This window comes from Arabidopsis thaliana, chromosome 5 (genome assembly GCF_000001735.4).
Source record: "Arabidopsis thaliana chromosome 5, partial sequence".
Taxonomy (NCBI): domain Eukaryota; kingdom Viridiplantae; phylum Streptophyta; class Magnoliopsida; order Brassicales; family Brassicaceae; genus Arabidopsis; species Arabidopsis thaliana.
Window position 1 is genome coordinate 6,531,495 of NC_003076.8, and position 13,595 is coordinate 6,545,089.

The 13,595-nt window shown below is 37.4% G+C and overlaps 2 protein-coding genes across 9 annotated transcripts; both read left to right on the forward strand.

Annotated features, from left to right (window-relative positions):
• Positions 1-34: 34 nt before the first annotated feature.
• Positions 35-7,063, forward strand: AT5G19390 (Rho GTPase activation protein (RhoGAP) with PH domain-containing protein). 4 transcript variants are annotated; one of them, NM_180711.2, is made up of 23 exons: positions 44-103; positions 180-465; positions 1,019-1,055; positions 1,186-1,262; positions 1,396-1,466; positions 1,546-1,624; positions 1,734-1,863; positions 2,030-2,149; positions 2,404-2,481; positions 2,636-2,691; positions 2,768-2,837; positions 2,970-3,057; positions 3,286-3,529; positions 3,604-3,819; positions 4,100-4,444; positions 4,640-4,689; positions 4,955-5,015; positions 5,090-5,173; positions 5,283-5,393; positions 5,476-5,645; positions 5,939-6,008; positions 6,093-6,299; positions 6,518-6,989. In NM_180711.2, exons 2-23 carry the CDS (start codon positions 412-414, stop codon positions 6,710-6,712), a joined length of 2,613 nt encoding a protein of 870 aa, NP_851042.2. In that variant the 5' UTR covers positions 44-103; positions 180-411; the 3' UTR covers positions 6,713-6,989. The 4 variants fall into 4 exon arrangements, with proteins under 4 accessions (NP_197440.2, NP_851042.2, NP_001031904.1 ...); NM_121944.3 differs by having other exon boundaries at positions 35-465; positions 6,518-7,063; NM_001036827.1 differs by having other exon boundaries at positions 46-465; positions 6,525-6,989.
• A 1,368-nt stretch (positions 7,064-8,431) lies between these two features.
• SMG7 (Telomerase activating protein Est1) lies at positions 8,432-13,587 on the forward strand. Of its 5 annotated transcripts, none has more exons than NM_001343597.1 (9): positions 8,432-8,634; positions 9,075-9,180; positions 9,376-9,972; positions 10,068-10,190; positions 10,304-10,518; positions 10,596-11,787; positions 11,884-12,791; positions 12,868-13,002; positions 13,101-13,587. In NM_001343597.1, the coding sequence occupies exons 2-7, from the start codon at positions 9,109-9,111 to the stop codon at positions 12,766-12,768; spliced, it is 3,084 nt and encodes a 1,027-aa protein (NP_001330788.1). In that variant the 5' UTR covers positions 8,432-8,634; positions 9,075-9,108; the 3' UTR covers positions 12,769-12,791; positions 12,868-13,002; positions 13,101-13,587. The 5 variants fall into 5 exon arrangements, with proteins under 5 accessions (NP_001330788.1, NP_001330789.1, NP_001190336.1 ...); NM_001343598.1 differs by having other exon boundaries at positions 12,887-13,002; NM_001203407.2 differs by having other exon boundaries at positions 8,481-8,634; positions 10,596-12,791; positions 12,887-13,002; positions 13,101-13,481.
• The last annotated feature ends 8 nt before the right edge of the window (positions 13,588-13,595 follow it).

Consider the following 13,595-nt stretch of genomic DNA (forward strand, 5'->3'; position numbering starts at 1 on the left):
GATTTTTAAAATATATAAGACTTAAGTTGAACCAGACCCGACCCGTGACTTCTCCGACACTCATGACCCATCCACTCTCTCTCTCTCACATAACACAGCAGAAGTAGGTGGAAAGCAATGTCCCCTTCTTCTTTTCTCTCTATCTCTTTGCTAATACCTCTCTGCTATTACACATCTAGCGTTCGACGGAATAACCAGAGAGAGCTTTCTGCGACGGCTTTAATGGTGTTGATGCTGGTTCTTTGAGGCCTGTGCGGAGATTTGGGTTTTGGGTGAATTGTTTGTAGCTGTTGTCGTTTTCAATTGTTTGTATCGAAAGAGGGTGAAATTGAAACCCAATTGGAGCAGGATTTGTCGAATTTAGCTGGGTTTCGTTTCGAGGTTGGATCTGGAGATTATGCTGTTGAGGCAATGGAGGCTTCTTTAGCGGCTTTGGAGCGGCCACGAGGTTCAGCTTCTAATACGGTAATGGAGGTTTCTTTGGGGTTTTTGCTGAGTGAAATTCAGAAATTTACTTGTATTGTTGTTTCTATGTTTTTAATTGTCCGAAATCGCTAAAAATAGGACAAAGTATGAAAATGATTGCTAAAGTTTTAATCTTTTATAAGAAAATTGGAGTTTGTAGATTTCAATGTCCGTATTATCAGGCAGCGGTTGTTATAGGATTCTCCTGATACACATTAGTTGTGAGACAAGCTTTGATTAGCTGTTCATGGAAGCCCTATTGGTTTGATCGCTCATTGAAGTTTTAGCAAAACACTCCAATATCTGTGTTGAGTACATTTCCGTAACATCAAAAGAGAAGCTTGATGACTTTCCTAGTGATTAGGCAGAGGTTTTGAATTGTTTATATATTTGTGCATGTCGGGTTACCAATATAAACTGAAACAATTAAGAGAATTTTACTGAATTTTACTTGTCTCTGGGACTATCTATATTCTCTAGTTTGTCAAAATCTAAGTTTGATACTAAACTGATGATCGTTACTAATATTATGTAACTCACGATTATTTGACAGGTTTTCAAGAGTGGTCCACTTTTCATATCATCTAAAGGTATCCGTGTGACATTTTTCACCTCCCTATATTGTCACATTTCACTATACTTGCTCATTTTTTCAATTCCCTGAGGCTATTGTGATATCATAATCCATTAAACATTTTATTTTGGTATTCTGCTCAATAGGATTGGGTTGGACGTCTTGGAAGAAACGCTGGTTCATCCTCACACGGACTTCTTTGGTTTTCTTCAAAAATGACCCTGTTAGTATTCACAACCATACTGCCTTTTTGCACAGTTGATTTTAAATGTGTATTTGACTTATTTTGTTAATGTATTGTATGATAAGATTCTTGATAATCATATATATTGAGCTATTTAACTAATTTTTCACAGGGTACACTACCACAAAAGGGTGGTGAAGTTAACTTAACTCTGGGAGGAATCGACTTGAATAACTCTGGAAGGTATGCAGGATACTGCTCGTCGATTATAAAATTTCATGGAATAATTGAACTTACAGTGATTTTTTTTGTTTGTTTTCAGTGTTGTGGTGAGAGAGGATAAAAAACTGTTGACGGTATTATTTCCAGATGGGCGTGATGGGAGAGCTTTCACTCTTAAGGTGATTCATCATCATCATAAAATTTGAAATACCTACTCTAAGAACGAGTTTCAAGTCGTTTAAGATGGTTCTGTGAATATATTTTTGTTACTAATTTTGGATGTTGCAGGCTGAGACATTTGAAGATTTGTACGAGTGGAAAACTGCTCTTGAGCAGGCTCTTGCACAAGCCCCTAATGCAGCACTCATCATGGGTCAGAATGGAATATTCCGTGCTGAAACTAACGAGGCTATTGAAGGTTCTTTTCATCAATTTTTGTTCTAGTCCATGTTACAGCTTTGGCCTAAGTGCCTTACATATACACAATATTTATGCCTTTATTTCTTATGTATATTTCTGCCTTAATAATAGTTTACTTTCCATCATCTATGCGTCATTCTACCTTTATGGTCCATAATTGTTAGGGCGGGAGAAGCGTCCATTAAAATCCTTGGTTGTTGGAAGACCAATCTTACTTGCTCTGGAAGATATTGATGGAAGCCCATCATTCCTTGAGAAAGCTCTTCAGTTTATTGAGAAGTATGGTACGTTCTTAAGAAAATATCAATAGCTATCACCAAGCTTTATTGATTACCTGGTGTTCCCCAAATTACTTTGCTGGGGTTATTCGCTTTTAGATCAACATGTGTCCATAGTTTTGTCAGCGTACTTAATACGTGGAAAGTATTTATTTCAGTAAAAGTTTTAACATTTGTTCCATGATTCTGTTATCTCATTCAATCTGTTGTACTATTTGTTGCAACGGTTGAAACTTGATGTATTTCTTTTCTTTGAACAGGAACTAAAATTGAAGGGATATTAAGACAGTCTGCTGATGTGGAAGAGGTGGAACGTAGAGTTCAAGAATATGAACAGGGTACCTATAAACTGCTTACTGATTTCTCTCTGGATTAAGTTTAGGCACATCTTGTTAAGCTAATATATAATATGTTCTTAGACTTCCCTTGTATGTGCTCTCTCTAAAAAACAATTTATATTTTTTCCCCTCTTCCACTTCAAATGAAACCTAGGCAAAACGGAGTTCACTTTTGATGAAGATCCACATGTTGTTGGAGACTGCATTAAGGTAGTTTCTTCTCAACTTCTTATTCTGAAAGTCTGTGCATTGTTACAATACTAAGGCAGTTTCATTTTACATTCAGCATGTATTGAGGGAGTTGCCTTCTTCTCCGGTTTCAGCATCTTGTTGTACTGCCCTGTTGGAAGCTTACAGTGAGTTCCCTTACCATCGTTTCCTTCCTTTGATTAAGTCATACTTGTGTGGGTCTTCTGTTAAAGAATTCCTGGAGATCTGACTGAACTTCTGTGAAGTTAACGTCCTCTTAATTGGTTTTGCTGGATCAGGAATCGAGTCTAAGGAGGCTCGCATTAGTTCATTGCGCTCTGCTATAGCGGAAACATTTCCGGAACCTAATAGACGTCTACTACAACGGTATGTTTCCAGATCTTCCTTCGGGTTGTTTTGAGCTAATAGCCTGTTTCACATTGCTAACAGTTTATAGATTAGATTAAATATTAGATGTTAAAGTTGAGATTACTTGTTTCTACCAAGTCTGCGTCTATCGGCCAGATGAATTCCTTGTGTCTTTTTATGAGTAAGAGTGCTCGAGATTTATAAGGTGTTTTCTTACACCCTTACATATTTTCTTTGTACCCTCAGAATTCTGAAAATGATGCATACTATCTCGTCTCATTCCCACGAAAATCGAATGAACCCAAATGCTGTAGCTGCTTGCATGGCTCCTCTGCTCCTACGTCCTCTTCTGGCTGGTGAATGTGATTTAGAGGACGATTTTGATGGTGGTGAAGACAATTCTGCTCAGCTTCTTGCTGCTGCTAATGCTGCCAACAATGCTCAAGCCATCATTACAGTTCTTCTGGAGGATTATGGAAGTATTTTCGATGTAAGACGCACTCTGATAGTTTCATTCAACCTTCATCAATGGTGTATGTCTTATATGCTTATTTGCAATTTCAGGAAGAAAATATTCAAAGATGTTCTATATCAACTGAATCACATATTGGAAATAGTGGGCCTGATGATTCAAGTGATGATGACAACAACATGAAAAATGGATATCACAATGCAGATAATGAAGTTGAACCAGTGACTGATGACGATAATGACCGTGCATTGAGTGGAAAAATGAGTGAGAGCAGCGGTTGCACAGGCAGCGATCTCTATGAATACAAGGTAATTTCTCCTTTGGCCAGTATCTCTCCCTTCAATATACTCATGCATCCATCCAAGTTTACATGAAACATTTATTTGTATAGTTGATGATATACCAAAATGCCTTTAAGTTAGGGAAGTATAATTCAGGAATTTGGAATATGTTTTTAGGTGTAGCTACTGTATATTTTTCCTTTTCCAGTGCTATTTTTCGATGAACCAGAGTCGGCAATTTTTGGCAGCTAAGAAGAAAGGTTGGACAAAATAGTTATTTCATGATTGCTGAAAACATTCTTTGTAGGGATTTGTTGCTGATGACTCTGATATTGAATCACCAAGAGACACAAATGGCCCAAGATGTAATTCAAACATACGAACAGATCATCTTATGAGAAATCCTTTTGTCAATTCCACGGATCAACAAGCTGGAGAGCAGATAGGCGATGATCCAACAAAATACGGAGTAAACTCGTGTCTCGCACATGTTAGTGAGTCTTATCAACAATCAGGGACGGGTCTAAATGTACCCACTCATGGGAATACTTTGGCTGCTCCTGGTCTTGAATCACCAAGCGCGAAATCCGTGAATAAGGGCACACCCTCCTCTGTTCATGCAAAACGCGCAACATTCTGGGGTCGAGGCAGTGTATGTGTTTTCTTATCTTTATCAAGTACTTCTGATTCTGTACACGCGGCAGATTTGGTCCATTAGTTCATATATAATTGGATGCATTAGACAAAACCCTTTTTCTCCAATTTGATAGAAGTGTCACACCTTTGTTGAATCATATGGAGATAATGAGCCAACGGAATAATATTTTCTTCTCTTTGTTTGTCTCAGGCCAGAAAGATATCCACAGATGGGTCTTTTGATTCTTCAGGAGAAGACGAGTAAGGCTTTAACTCTTGGGTGTATTCTCCATCTCCATATATATATTTTCTTCTAGCTAGTGTATTCATAGGCAACTTCTTGATTTTCTTAGCAAAACTATCATTTACTGTGATTATCTATCCATAAGTTTTCAAGTTTAAATGTTTCCTTTGCTTGAAATACTTTGATTATCTATACTACTACTTCATCTCTTTGGTAAATGCTTGAATCGAAGATTACACTAGCTTGGTGTTTTTGTACTGCTAATTGGTTCATTGTTTGTAGGCTTGCTATACAGAGGCTCGAGACCACAAAAAATGAACTGCGACAACGAATTGCAAAGGAGGTAATCATCTACTGCTGAAATATTATTCTTTGCCTTCATAAAGTCATTAACACTGGTCACCGTTATTGTTATAGGCCAGAGGTAATGCAATATTACAGGCTAGCTTGGAGAGAAGGAAACAAGCACTGCATGAACGTCGTTTGTCGCTTGAACAAGATGTAAAGAATTTCTCTTTAAAACTATCAGTGTTTATAAATCTCGTCTCTCCACTATTAATCCTAATGTCAAAGGAATCTTCTTCTGATTTGATGAAAAATACTTATTTAGGTGTCAAGATTACAAGAGCAGCTGCAAGCTGAAAGAGATCTCCGAGCAGCACTGGAGGTTGGTTTGAGCATGTCTTCTGGACAATTCAGTTCACATGGTGTAGATTCAAAAGTAAGTATACATTTTAAGGAAATGGTATCTTTCTTTATAACAATTAGCTCGTAAAAAATACTTACAATCCAAGTATTTGAAGACAAGGGCTGAGCTTGAGGAAATTGCTCTTGCTGAGGCTGATGTGGCCAGGCTGAAGCAGAAAGTTGCAGAACTTCACCATCAGCTTAACCAGCAACGTCAGACTCATTTTGGTTCCTTCTCAGATGCACGTGATACTCATCAGTATCTCCAGAATCACAATCCTCAAAAGTGAGTTGTATCACTATCCCTGTTTCCTCACACTGAGGAGCTTGTAGTCCAAGTTATTTTTTGTGATAACTTACCCTTATTTCTGTAAATCTTTTATGCTTGAATTACTGGCTTGTTTCTTTAGCTAGTGAAGATGTTTAACAAATATCTCAGATTAACTTATCCAGCATTAATCTTCAACTCAGTACAGCTGTGAGAATTATGTTTGAAGTAACCTTTGCACAACATATCTTGTACTATGATTGGTTCACATCTGTGTTTCTTCTCTAATACCATGTTATGTATTTCCGCAGAAGGTTTCTTCAGCAAGATTTTGATTCCACTCTTGCCTATGTAAATCATGAAAGGAAACAAAGACACGAGGTACTTCTTACTGATATTTCTGTCATCAATCATCATCTTTCATAGTTTAGATCAAACCTATAGAATTTACTGTTTGGCCTACAGGAGAATGTACTGGGAGCGGAGTGGAGAAATAGTAAAGGGGCAGGATCTTTTGGTGTTGGCAATAGCAGGCAACCATCTCGTAAACAAATACCAGAATCAACAAACACAACTGACTCTAAAATCAGTGAAGAGTCTGGAAAGATATCCGTGGACAAGCTCTCATCCATAGATTCTCCATCTATTCCGTCGACTTCAAGAGTATTAGATGTAAGACCTTTTGCTCCTTGTTATTATCATTCCCTTCACTTTTGGGTTGCGTAGTATTGTGTGCAATTCTGTGATTGGCCTTACCTGGTTTCAATAGTAACTACAGAGACATGCACGATCGCTTTCTGCCTAGCAAATTAAAGCTGACTGCTCTTAAAAATTCTAAGGAAACATCTTAAGCAATGACATTGCACACTAACATGCTTGAGGTTTTGCAGATAACAGAGTACCCAAGGCTTAATCATCCGTCAGCTGCTGCATCAGCAGCTCTGGTAGAGTTAACAACACGTCTTGATTTCTTCAAGGAAAGACGTTCGCAGCTCATGGAGCAGCTCCAGAACCTCGACCTTAACTACGGCGGCTCATCTTCCCAAGATTTCATACACCGGCCATCATCTCCACCTTGGAACTAACAACATGAGAAAAAAAGAAGAAGAAAAGGCTCTATTTGTTCTGTATATCCTTTTGGTGATTGATTAATGATGTTAGCATTTGCTCTACTCATTTTCTCCCCCAGAAGACTATAATGACCTTATTCTTTTGGGCAACAGTCTTGTGTGTATATAAAGGTATTTTGTAATGCAATTTTTTTTGTTACGTGAGGTTTGTTCATATGTGTTAACTCTAAAGCTGTATTGATATGTTAGTCTCTTTATGCTCTTGAGTTTCTGACCAAGCCAATTACAACTGAAAGTCTCTTAATTTTCATTTGTAGCCAATAATGTATTTACATGATTCAGTTACATCAAACCTGGATATACAACAATATTATATTAATCTATTCTATCAAAGTTTAAAACCAATTTTTTAAAAAAACATATATATATATATATATATATATATATATATATATATATTCTATGAAAGTTAGAGAACCTTTATGTGAGATCTCATCAGAGTATGGGAAGTTGACATATGTCCAATTACTAAATGAATAAATTAATAAAATCTTATTGATTATTGATTTTATATCAATTCAAATCAACTAAACATAAAAATCCTAAAACAAGATGTTTAAAAAAGGAAGAAAATCTGTCTTAAAAAGGGGAATGAAATCTTATCATAAATACATTATTTTTTAAAAAAAATCATAAAAGCATAAACATAGATATTTACATTAATGTGGAATTTTAACATATACAGTATTACATTTTCATTTTCCTCTTATGTGGGAGGGCTTAATTTTTAAATCGCCATCACAATACAACTAGATAATATCCGCACATAGTGCGGGGTAGAAAAAATTATTTAATAACTTTTATGTATAATTGATAACTTTTATGTATAATTATTTAATACCCGCAATATAATTGATTATTATTAGATAAATAATGGTGTATTAATTAATTATCAAAATTAGTGAAATATTTATTTATGTATTAATGTTTATGTTTATCATGATTTATTATGTATATCTTGTTATATTAATAGATATAAAATATTAGATACTCTATTTTGTATAGATTTATATCTCTTAATCATATATTTTAATTGAATTTTCATTTTAATAATTGAATGAAAAGCATAAATTAATTTAAAAAAATAAATAGAAGTAAAACTAATGACAAATTCGTAAATATTATGTTGGGTGTTTAATTAAATGGATTGAGAAGCAATGTGAGAACGACATGTCAGCGTGACATTTTCCTTAATGATACATAAAAGTATGGTTATTTTTTTAAAATGCTTCTCAATTAATATATAAGGAATAAAAAGAAATATTAAATACCGTTGGAAGAAGTTAAAAAAAAAACCCGCGAAATTCAAATAACACACCACACATATATCTTAACTTACTATAAATAATTATGTATCATTCACTACGAAAAACAAGTATAACTCATCCAACAAGATGTACGAACACTAAACAACCGAGATTTCAATCATTCTCCTAGTAATTTTACCTGTTTGTTAAACATTATGCAGATTGTCTCGACTAGTAAATCACAACCAATGTGTTTGAGAACAAGTAGTAATAAAGAAGTCCAAAAATCTTTGATGTCAAATCTTTGAAAAGAAAAGACTAAGAAACGACGACGTTCATCAAATCCCGTAAGGCAACATTCTCCGTTTGACTAAACCAATAGCGAGAAAGAAAACACTTGGACAATCCTTTTTTTTTTCTTCTTCTTAATATTCATTGTTCACTATTTATATGTCCTCTCTATTGTTTTTATATATAAGCAAAAGTCGACCTTATACAATCTTCACCGTCTCTATTTTTTTTTTCCTCTCTCTCGCGGAAAAAAAAACCCTAGTTTTTCTCTCTTCTCACCGATTTTTCATTCCGATGCTTCTGGTCGCATAGCCCATCCCCGCAGATCTGTTAATTCCGGTTAGATTTCTTCCCTTTATTCCTAATTTCGAGAATTTGGTTGTTTTCTTCTTATCTCGTCGTTTTTTTTTTCTTCAAAATTAAAAATCTTGGGAATAGGGTTTCTTTTGTATGCTTGCCCTTTTTGAATTCGATCCTGATTCTGCTTTGATTTCGCTTCTCGTCTTGCGGGTAATAGTTTATGATTGATGATTATAGGCAAAACGATTCTGATATGAAGGGTCTTTGTGATTCATGTGTTCTTTTACTCTTTTGAAATCGGCGTTTGATCACTGGTGCAATCGTTTTGATTTTATGTCAATGGTCTTTATTCCAATTCAAGGGTTTGACTTGTCTCTGTTCTTTAGTATAAAGCTCCAAACACTTTAGACGATTTTAGCTCGGCTGTTTTATTACTTTGTTTTAGATGATAAGGTTTTGGCTTTCTTATCTTATTGCAGGTTACATATGAAATAACATTGAAACATTTGATGGATGATGACTTTACAGATGGATAAAACTACTGCTTCCTCTTCATGGGAGCGAGCCAAGTCCATATATGATGAGGTTCTCTCTCTACTACACTTACATTTCTCAATTTGGTTTGTTCTTGTTTTTGGAGTGATTTAACATATCTCTTAGGGATGCAATCTTAGTTTATTTGTTGGGGATGTATAAGGTCGTTTTGTCAATTCACTTGACCCTATATCTTTGTAAGATTTTGGGACGACGTTGTATTGACTATAGATGCTTACTTTGCAGATTGCTGAGTTAGCAAACAAGCGTCAGAAGGCTGGAAATCCACCTGACCCAAATTTGTTGCAGCTCTTACGTGAGAAGTATGAAGCAATAATTCTTGAAAGTCATACCTTTTCTGAGCAGCACAACATTGAAATTCCTCTGTGGCAGTTGCATTACAAACGGATTGAATATTTTAGATTACACATCAATCGTGTATTGGCTTCTAGTACCTCGACAGCAGCGCAAAATGTCAAGGGTCCTTCTAAAGCAGAACAAATTGCACAACTCAAGCTGCAGTTCAGAACATTCCTTTCAGAAGCAACTGGGTTTTACCATGACATGATCTTAAAAATTAGATCAAAGTATGGCCTTCCCCTGGGTTCTTTTTCTGAGGATCAACAGAGTCAAAATTTGTCTGATAAAGATGGAAAAGAGTTAGCAGAAGTTCAAAAAGCCTTGAAATCTTGTCATCGTTGCTTAATATACCTTGGTGATCTGGCTCGGTATAAAGGAATGTATGCAGAGGGGGATTCCAGGAGCAGACAGTATGCTTCTGCTTCAAGTTACTATTTGCAAGCAGCTTCTCTATGGCCAGCCAGTGGAAACCCACATCATCAGGTGATTCCCTTGTTTTCCCCTCTTTCTCATGTTATTTTATATTTCGTACAACTATGGAATACATTTTTTCTGACTAGATTAACTTAATGTCTCAGCTTGCAATAGTTGCTTCTTATTCGAGGGATGAGTTTGTAACAACATATCGTTATTTCCGAAGTTTGGCTGTGGAGTATCCTTTCCCAACTGCCCGTGACAACTTGATTGTTGCTTTTGATAAGGTTAACTAAAAAGTTCCTGTTTCATTATTATTTTAGTGGCTTGGCGTAAGAGTGTGATTATTCTTTCACTTTTTTATCATCCAAATATAATGTATCTTTCTCTCTTTGAGCAGAATCGTCAGAGTTATGAAAAATTGTTTGTGCCCTCCAAAGACTCATCCAAGAGGCTGACTGGTAAAGGAAGAGGGAAAGGTGCAGATATTTCATTGAAAGATGCGACCTTGGTAGCTGGTCCTGAGAAGGATAAAGTAACTATTGCAAATGAGATGCTCAAAGCATTCAGCATTAGATTTGTTCATCTCAATGGGATTCTTTTTACCCGAACAAGGTAAATTTTTCTGAATTATTTTGTTCTAGATTCTGATACCGGCTCTCTGGTATAATACCTATCACTTGTCTTCACAGCCTGGAGACATTCTTTGATGTTCTTGCCTCCACTAGCAGCAGTTTACGAGAGGTGATTTCTTTGGGCTCAGCTAAAGAGCTGACTTTGGGCATAGACACCAGTGACAGCGCACTTTTCATTGTTAGAGTCGTGACAATGCTTATATTTAGTGTTCATAACTCAAAGAAAGAGACAGAAGGTCAGTCATATGCAGAGATTGTACAGCGTGTTGAGCCTGCCAGAAACTCCTTAACAGCTAGTTTCGAGTTACTTGGACTCGTAATAGAGAAGTGTGTGCAACTGGGAGATCCTTCGTCGAGTTACTTTTTGCCTGGTGTCTTAGTTTTTGTTGAATGGTTGGCCTGTTGTCCTGACATTGCACTGGGAAGTGATCCCGATGATAGACAGACTGCTGTAAGAAATAGCTTTTGGAACCAGTTTGTTGTCTTCTTCAATCAAGTCTTATCGCTTGGACCTACGTTTATTGATGATGTCGAAGACGAGACTTGCTTCTCAAACATGAGCTTGTATGATGAAAGAGAAACTGAAAACCGGCTTGCACTATGGGAGGACTATGAACTAAGAGGATTCTTGCCACTGCTTCCAGCTCAGACGATTCTCAACTTCTCAAGGAAACATTCGTTTGGAACTGAAGGTCCCAAGGAAAAGAAAGCTCGTATAAAGAGGATCTTTGCAGCAGGGAAAGCTTTGACCAGTGTGATCAAAGTTGATCAGAATCATGTATATTTTGATTCAAAGAAGAAGAAGTTTCTTGTTGGTGTAAAACCGGCAGATGACTTTCTGGATTCTCATTCAAGCCCACCTAAAGCTTGTAATGCTTTGCAAGATAACCAGGTAATGATAGATCATAACTCGCCAATAATGCAGCTTGATCAACAGATTTATATGGGTGAGGAAGATGATGATGATGAAGTAATTGTTTTCAAGCCGCTTGTTACTGAAAAGAGGAAAGAGGCTTCTGACCAAATATATGTTCCTAGTGGAGGCTTCAGGAAATCTGATCAAGTTACTACTATGGGGGACTTTAAAGCTTTAAGTGGATCTGATGTAGCTTTTCATGAAAATCAAATTCTGCAAGCTAGAGGCAATGCGAGTATTCAAGTGCCTGCATCTGTTGGTGCTAACCTTCTGGGACCTCTACAGCCATCAACCCAGTCTCAAGCTATGCATATGCAACAAGTTCAGACGCAGGTTCAAGTACCTGCATCTGTTGGTGCTAACCTTCTGGGACTTCTTCTGACATCAACCCAGTCTCAAGCTATGCATATGCAACAAGTTCAGACGCAGGCAGTGAATCCTCAGCCAGCCCAATCACTAGCTGCTTCTCGACTTCAGCCAATACAATCACAGGTCGCACAACCACTGCCATCACGGGTTGTGCACTTTCAACAAACTCAAGCTCAGGTTTCACATGTTTCACCGGCCCACTCGCAATCTACTTCCTTTGGTGGTGGTAGCAAGTGGTCACCCGAAGAAGCTGCTTCTCTTGCTAGTAGCCTATCTGGGTTTGCTCAGCTGGGTAATGGTCATGTAATGAGGAATGAGATGCAAGGAAATCATGGAGTTTCCTATTACCCTGCACACTCATTACCCGTCCACCAGTCTTACAATGGCAATGGTATGGGTGGTATGCCATATTCTCAGTCAAGAACACCTGAAGCTGTATTCCCACCCAAAATTGATCCTGTTTTATCATCCGGAGTTGTTGCTGATGGCCTGGGCGTCCAATCTTCATTAGCAAAGAAAAATCCAATCAGTAGAGCCTTCAGGCATCTTGGCCCTCCGCCTGGGTTTAACTCTGTCCCAGCTAAGCTGCAAAAGGAGCCAGCACCTGGTTCGGAATTGTCTGGCAACAACCACCTACCGGTTGATGATTACAGCTGGTTGGATGGATACCAAGCTCAATCTTCTCGAGGCGTTGGGCTGAACAGTTCTTTGAATTACGCCACCTCTGGGAAACCAGAACACTTGGGTAGTACTGGCAATGGACTGAACGGGCCTGCCAACTTTCCGTTTCCTGGAAAACAAGTTCCAACTTCACAGGTCCAAGCAGATTTTCCTTATTTCCAGAACCCTCAGAAAGATAACTTTGTGGACAAAAACCATCAGTCAACTCAACTCCCCGAGCAATATCAAGGACAGTCGACTTGGTCGAGTCGTCACTTTGTGTGAGATCAGAATGGAAGAGTAACACGGTAAGAGCAAACATAAAGCTCCTTTGCATTATCAAATACTTTGTAAACTATCTTATTGTTATTAGTGTTGATCTAGGTAATTGGGAATGATGCAGGTGAGTGTTACGCAACGTTTATTGCTACCTAACTCCAACTGATCCTTGTTCTGCTGAAGTCTCTAGTTGGAGTCTTTGTGGCCTTGGCTTCTTGTGGGGCACTTCCTACCTGACGGGTTGGTCCTTTTCATCGTTTTCTTTAAGCTAGTATTGCAGTTCCTTGTTTACACATGCGTAGGCACTCATACAAATCACCAATGTTTATTGATGATAGATTCAGGACACAGCTCATGTTGGTGAAGAGATATGTGGTAACAAGAATGAATGGTTCTGTGGAATTGATAGGAGTAAAGTGCCTTTCTCGTGCTACTTGAGGTGGAGATGTTAAACCTTATGAATAAGAAAGGAACATACGTAGCATGTGGCTCACTCTCGATATCTGAAGCAGTTGTTTGCTGTTTTCTTTTCTTCTTGCGTATGACTGTGTAGCTGTCCGTCCTCTTGCAGCTATCTCTCTCTCTCTTGGGTTGCTTTACTTTTATTTCCTCTATATTCTATGCTTGTCTCAAACTTGTCTCTGTTTTGCTGTGTCGTTTTAAGTTGAACCATCATAAGGTGTGTGAAACTTTGCAATGAATAAAAAAGGGACTCATGTGATAAAACATGATTTGGTGTTGAAATACTTCCTCCTCTTGAAGATCTGTGAGAATACCTTTGATTTTAAAGGTCGGATTTTATACATAATTTCACTTCATTTACAGGCTCATTT

Excerpts from the sequence above, each read along its gene's own strand:
- AT5G19390 (NM_121944.3), top strand. The coding sequence starts at position 412 with ATGGAGGCTTCTTTAGCGGCTTTGGAGCGGCCACGAGGTTCAGCTTCT. Across the intron at positions 4,690-4,954 it reads GATTCTTCAGGAGAAGACGA|GCTTGCTATACAGAGGCTCG; the intron begins GTAAGGCTTTAA and ends CATTGTTTGTAG. Across the intron at positions 5,016-5,089 it reads GACAACGAATTGCAAAGGAG|GCCAGAGGTAATGCAATATT; the intron begins GTAATCATCTAC and ends TTATTGTTATAG.
- SMG7 (NM_001203407.2), top strand. The coding sequence starts at position 9,109 with ATGATGACTTTACAGATGGATAAAACTACTGCTTCCTCTTCATGGGAG. Across the intron at positions 9,181-9,375 it reads CCAAGTCCATATATGATGAG|ATTGCTGAGTTAGCAAACAA; the intron begins GTTCTCTCTCTA and ends CTTACTTTGCAG. Across the intron at positions 10,519-10,595 it reads ATTCTTTTTACCCGAACAAG|CCTGGAGACATTCTTTGATG; the intron begins GTAAATTTTTCT and ends TTGTCTTCACAG.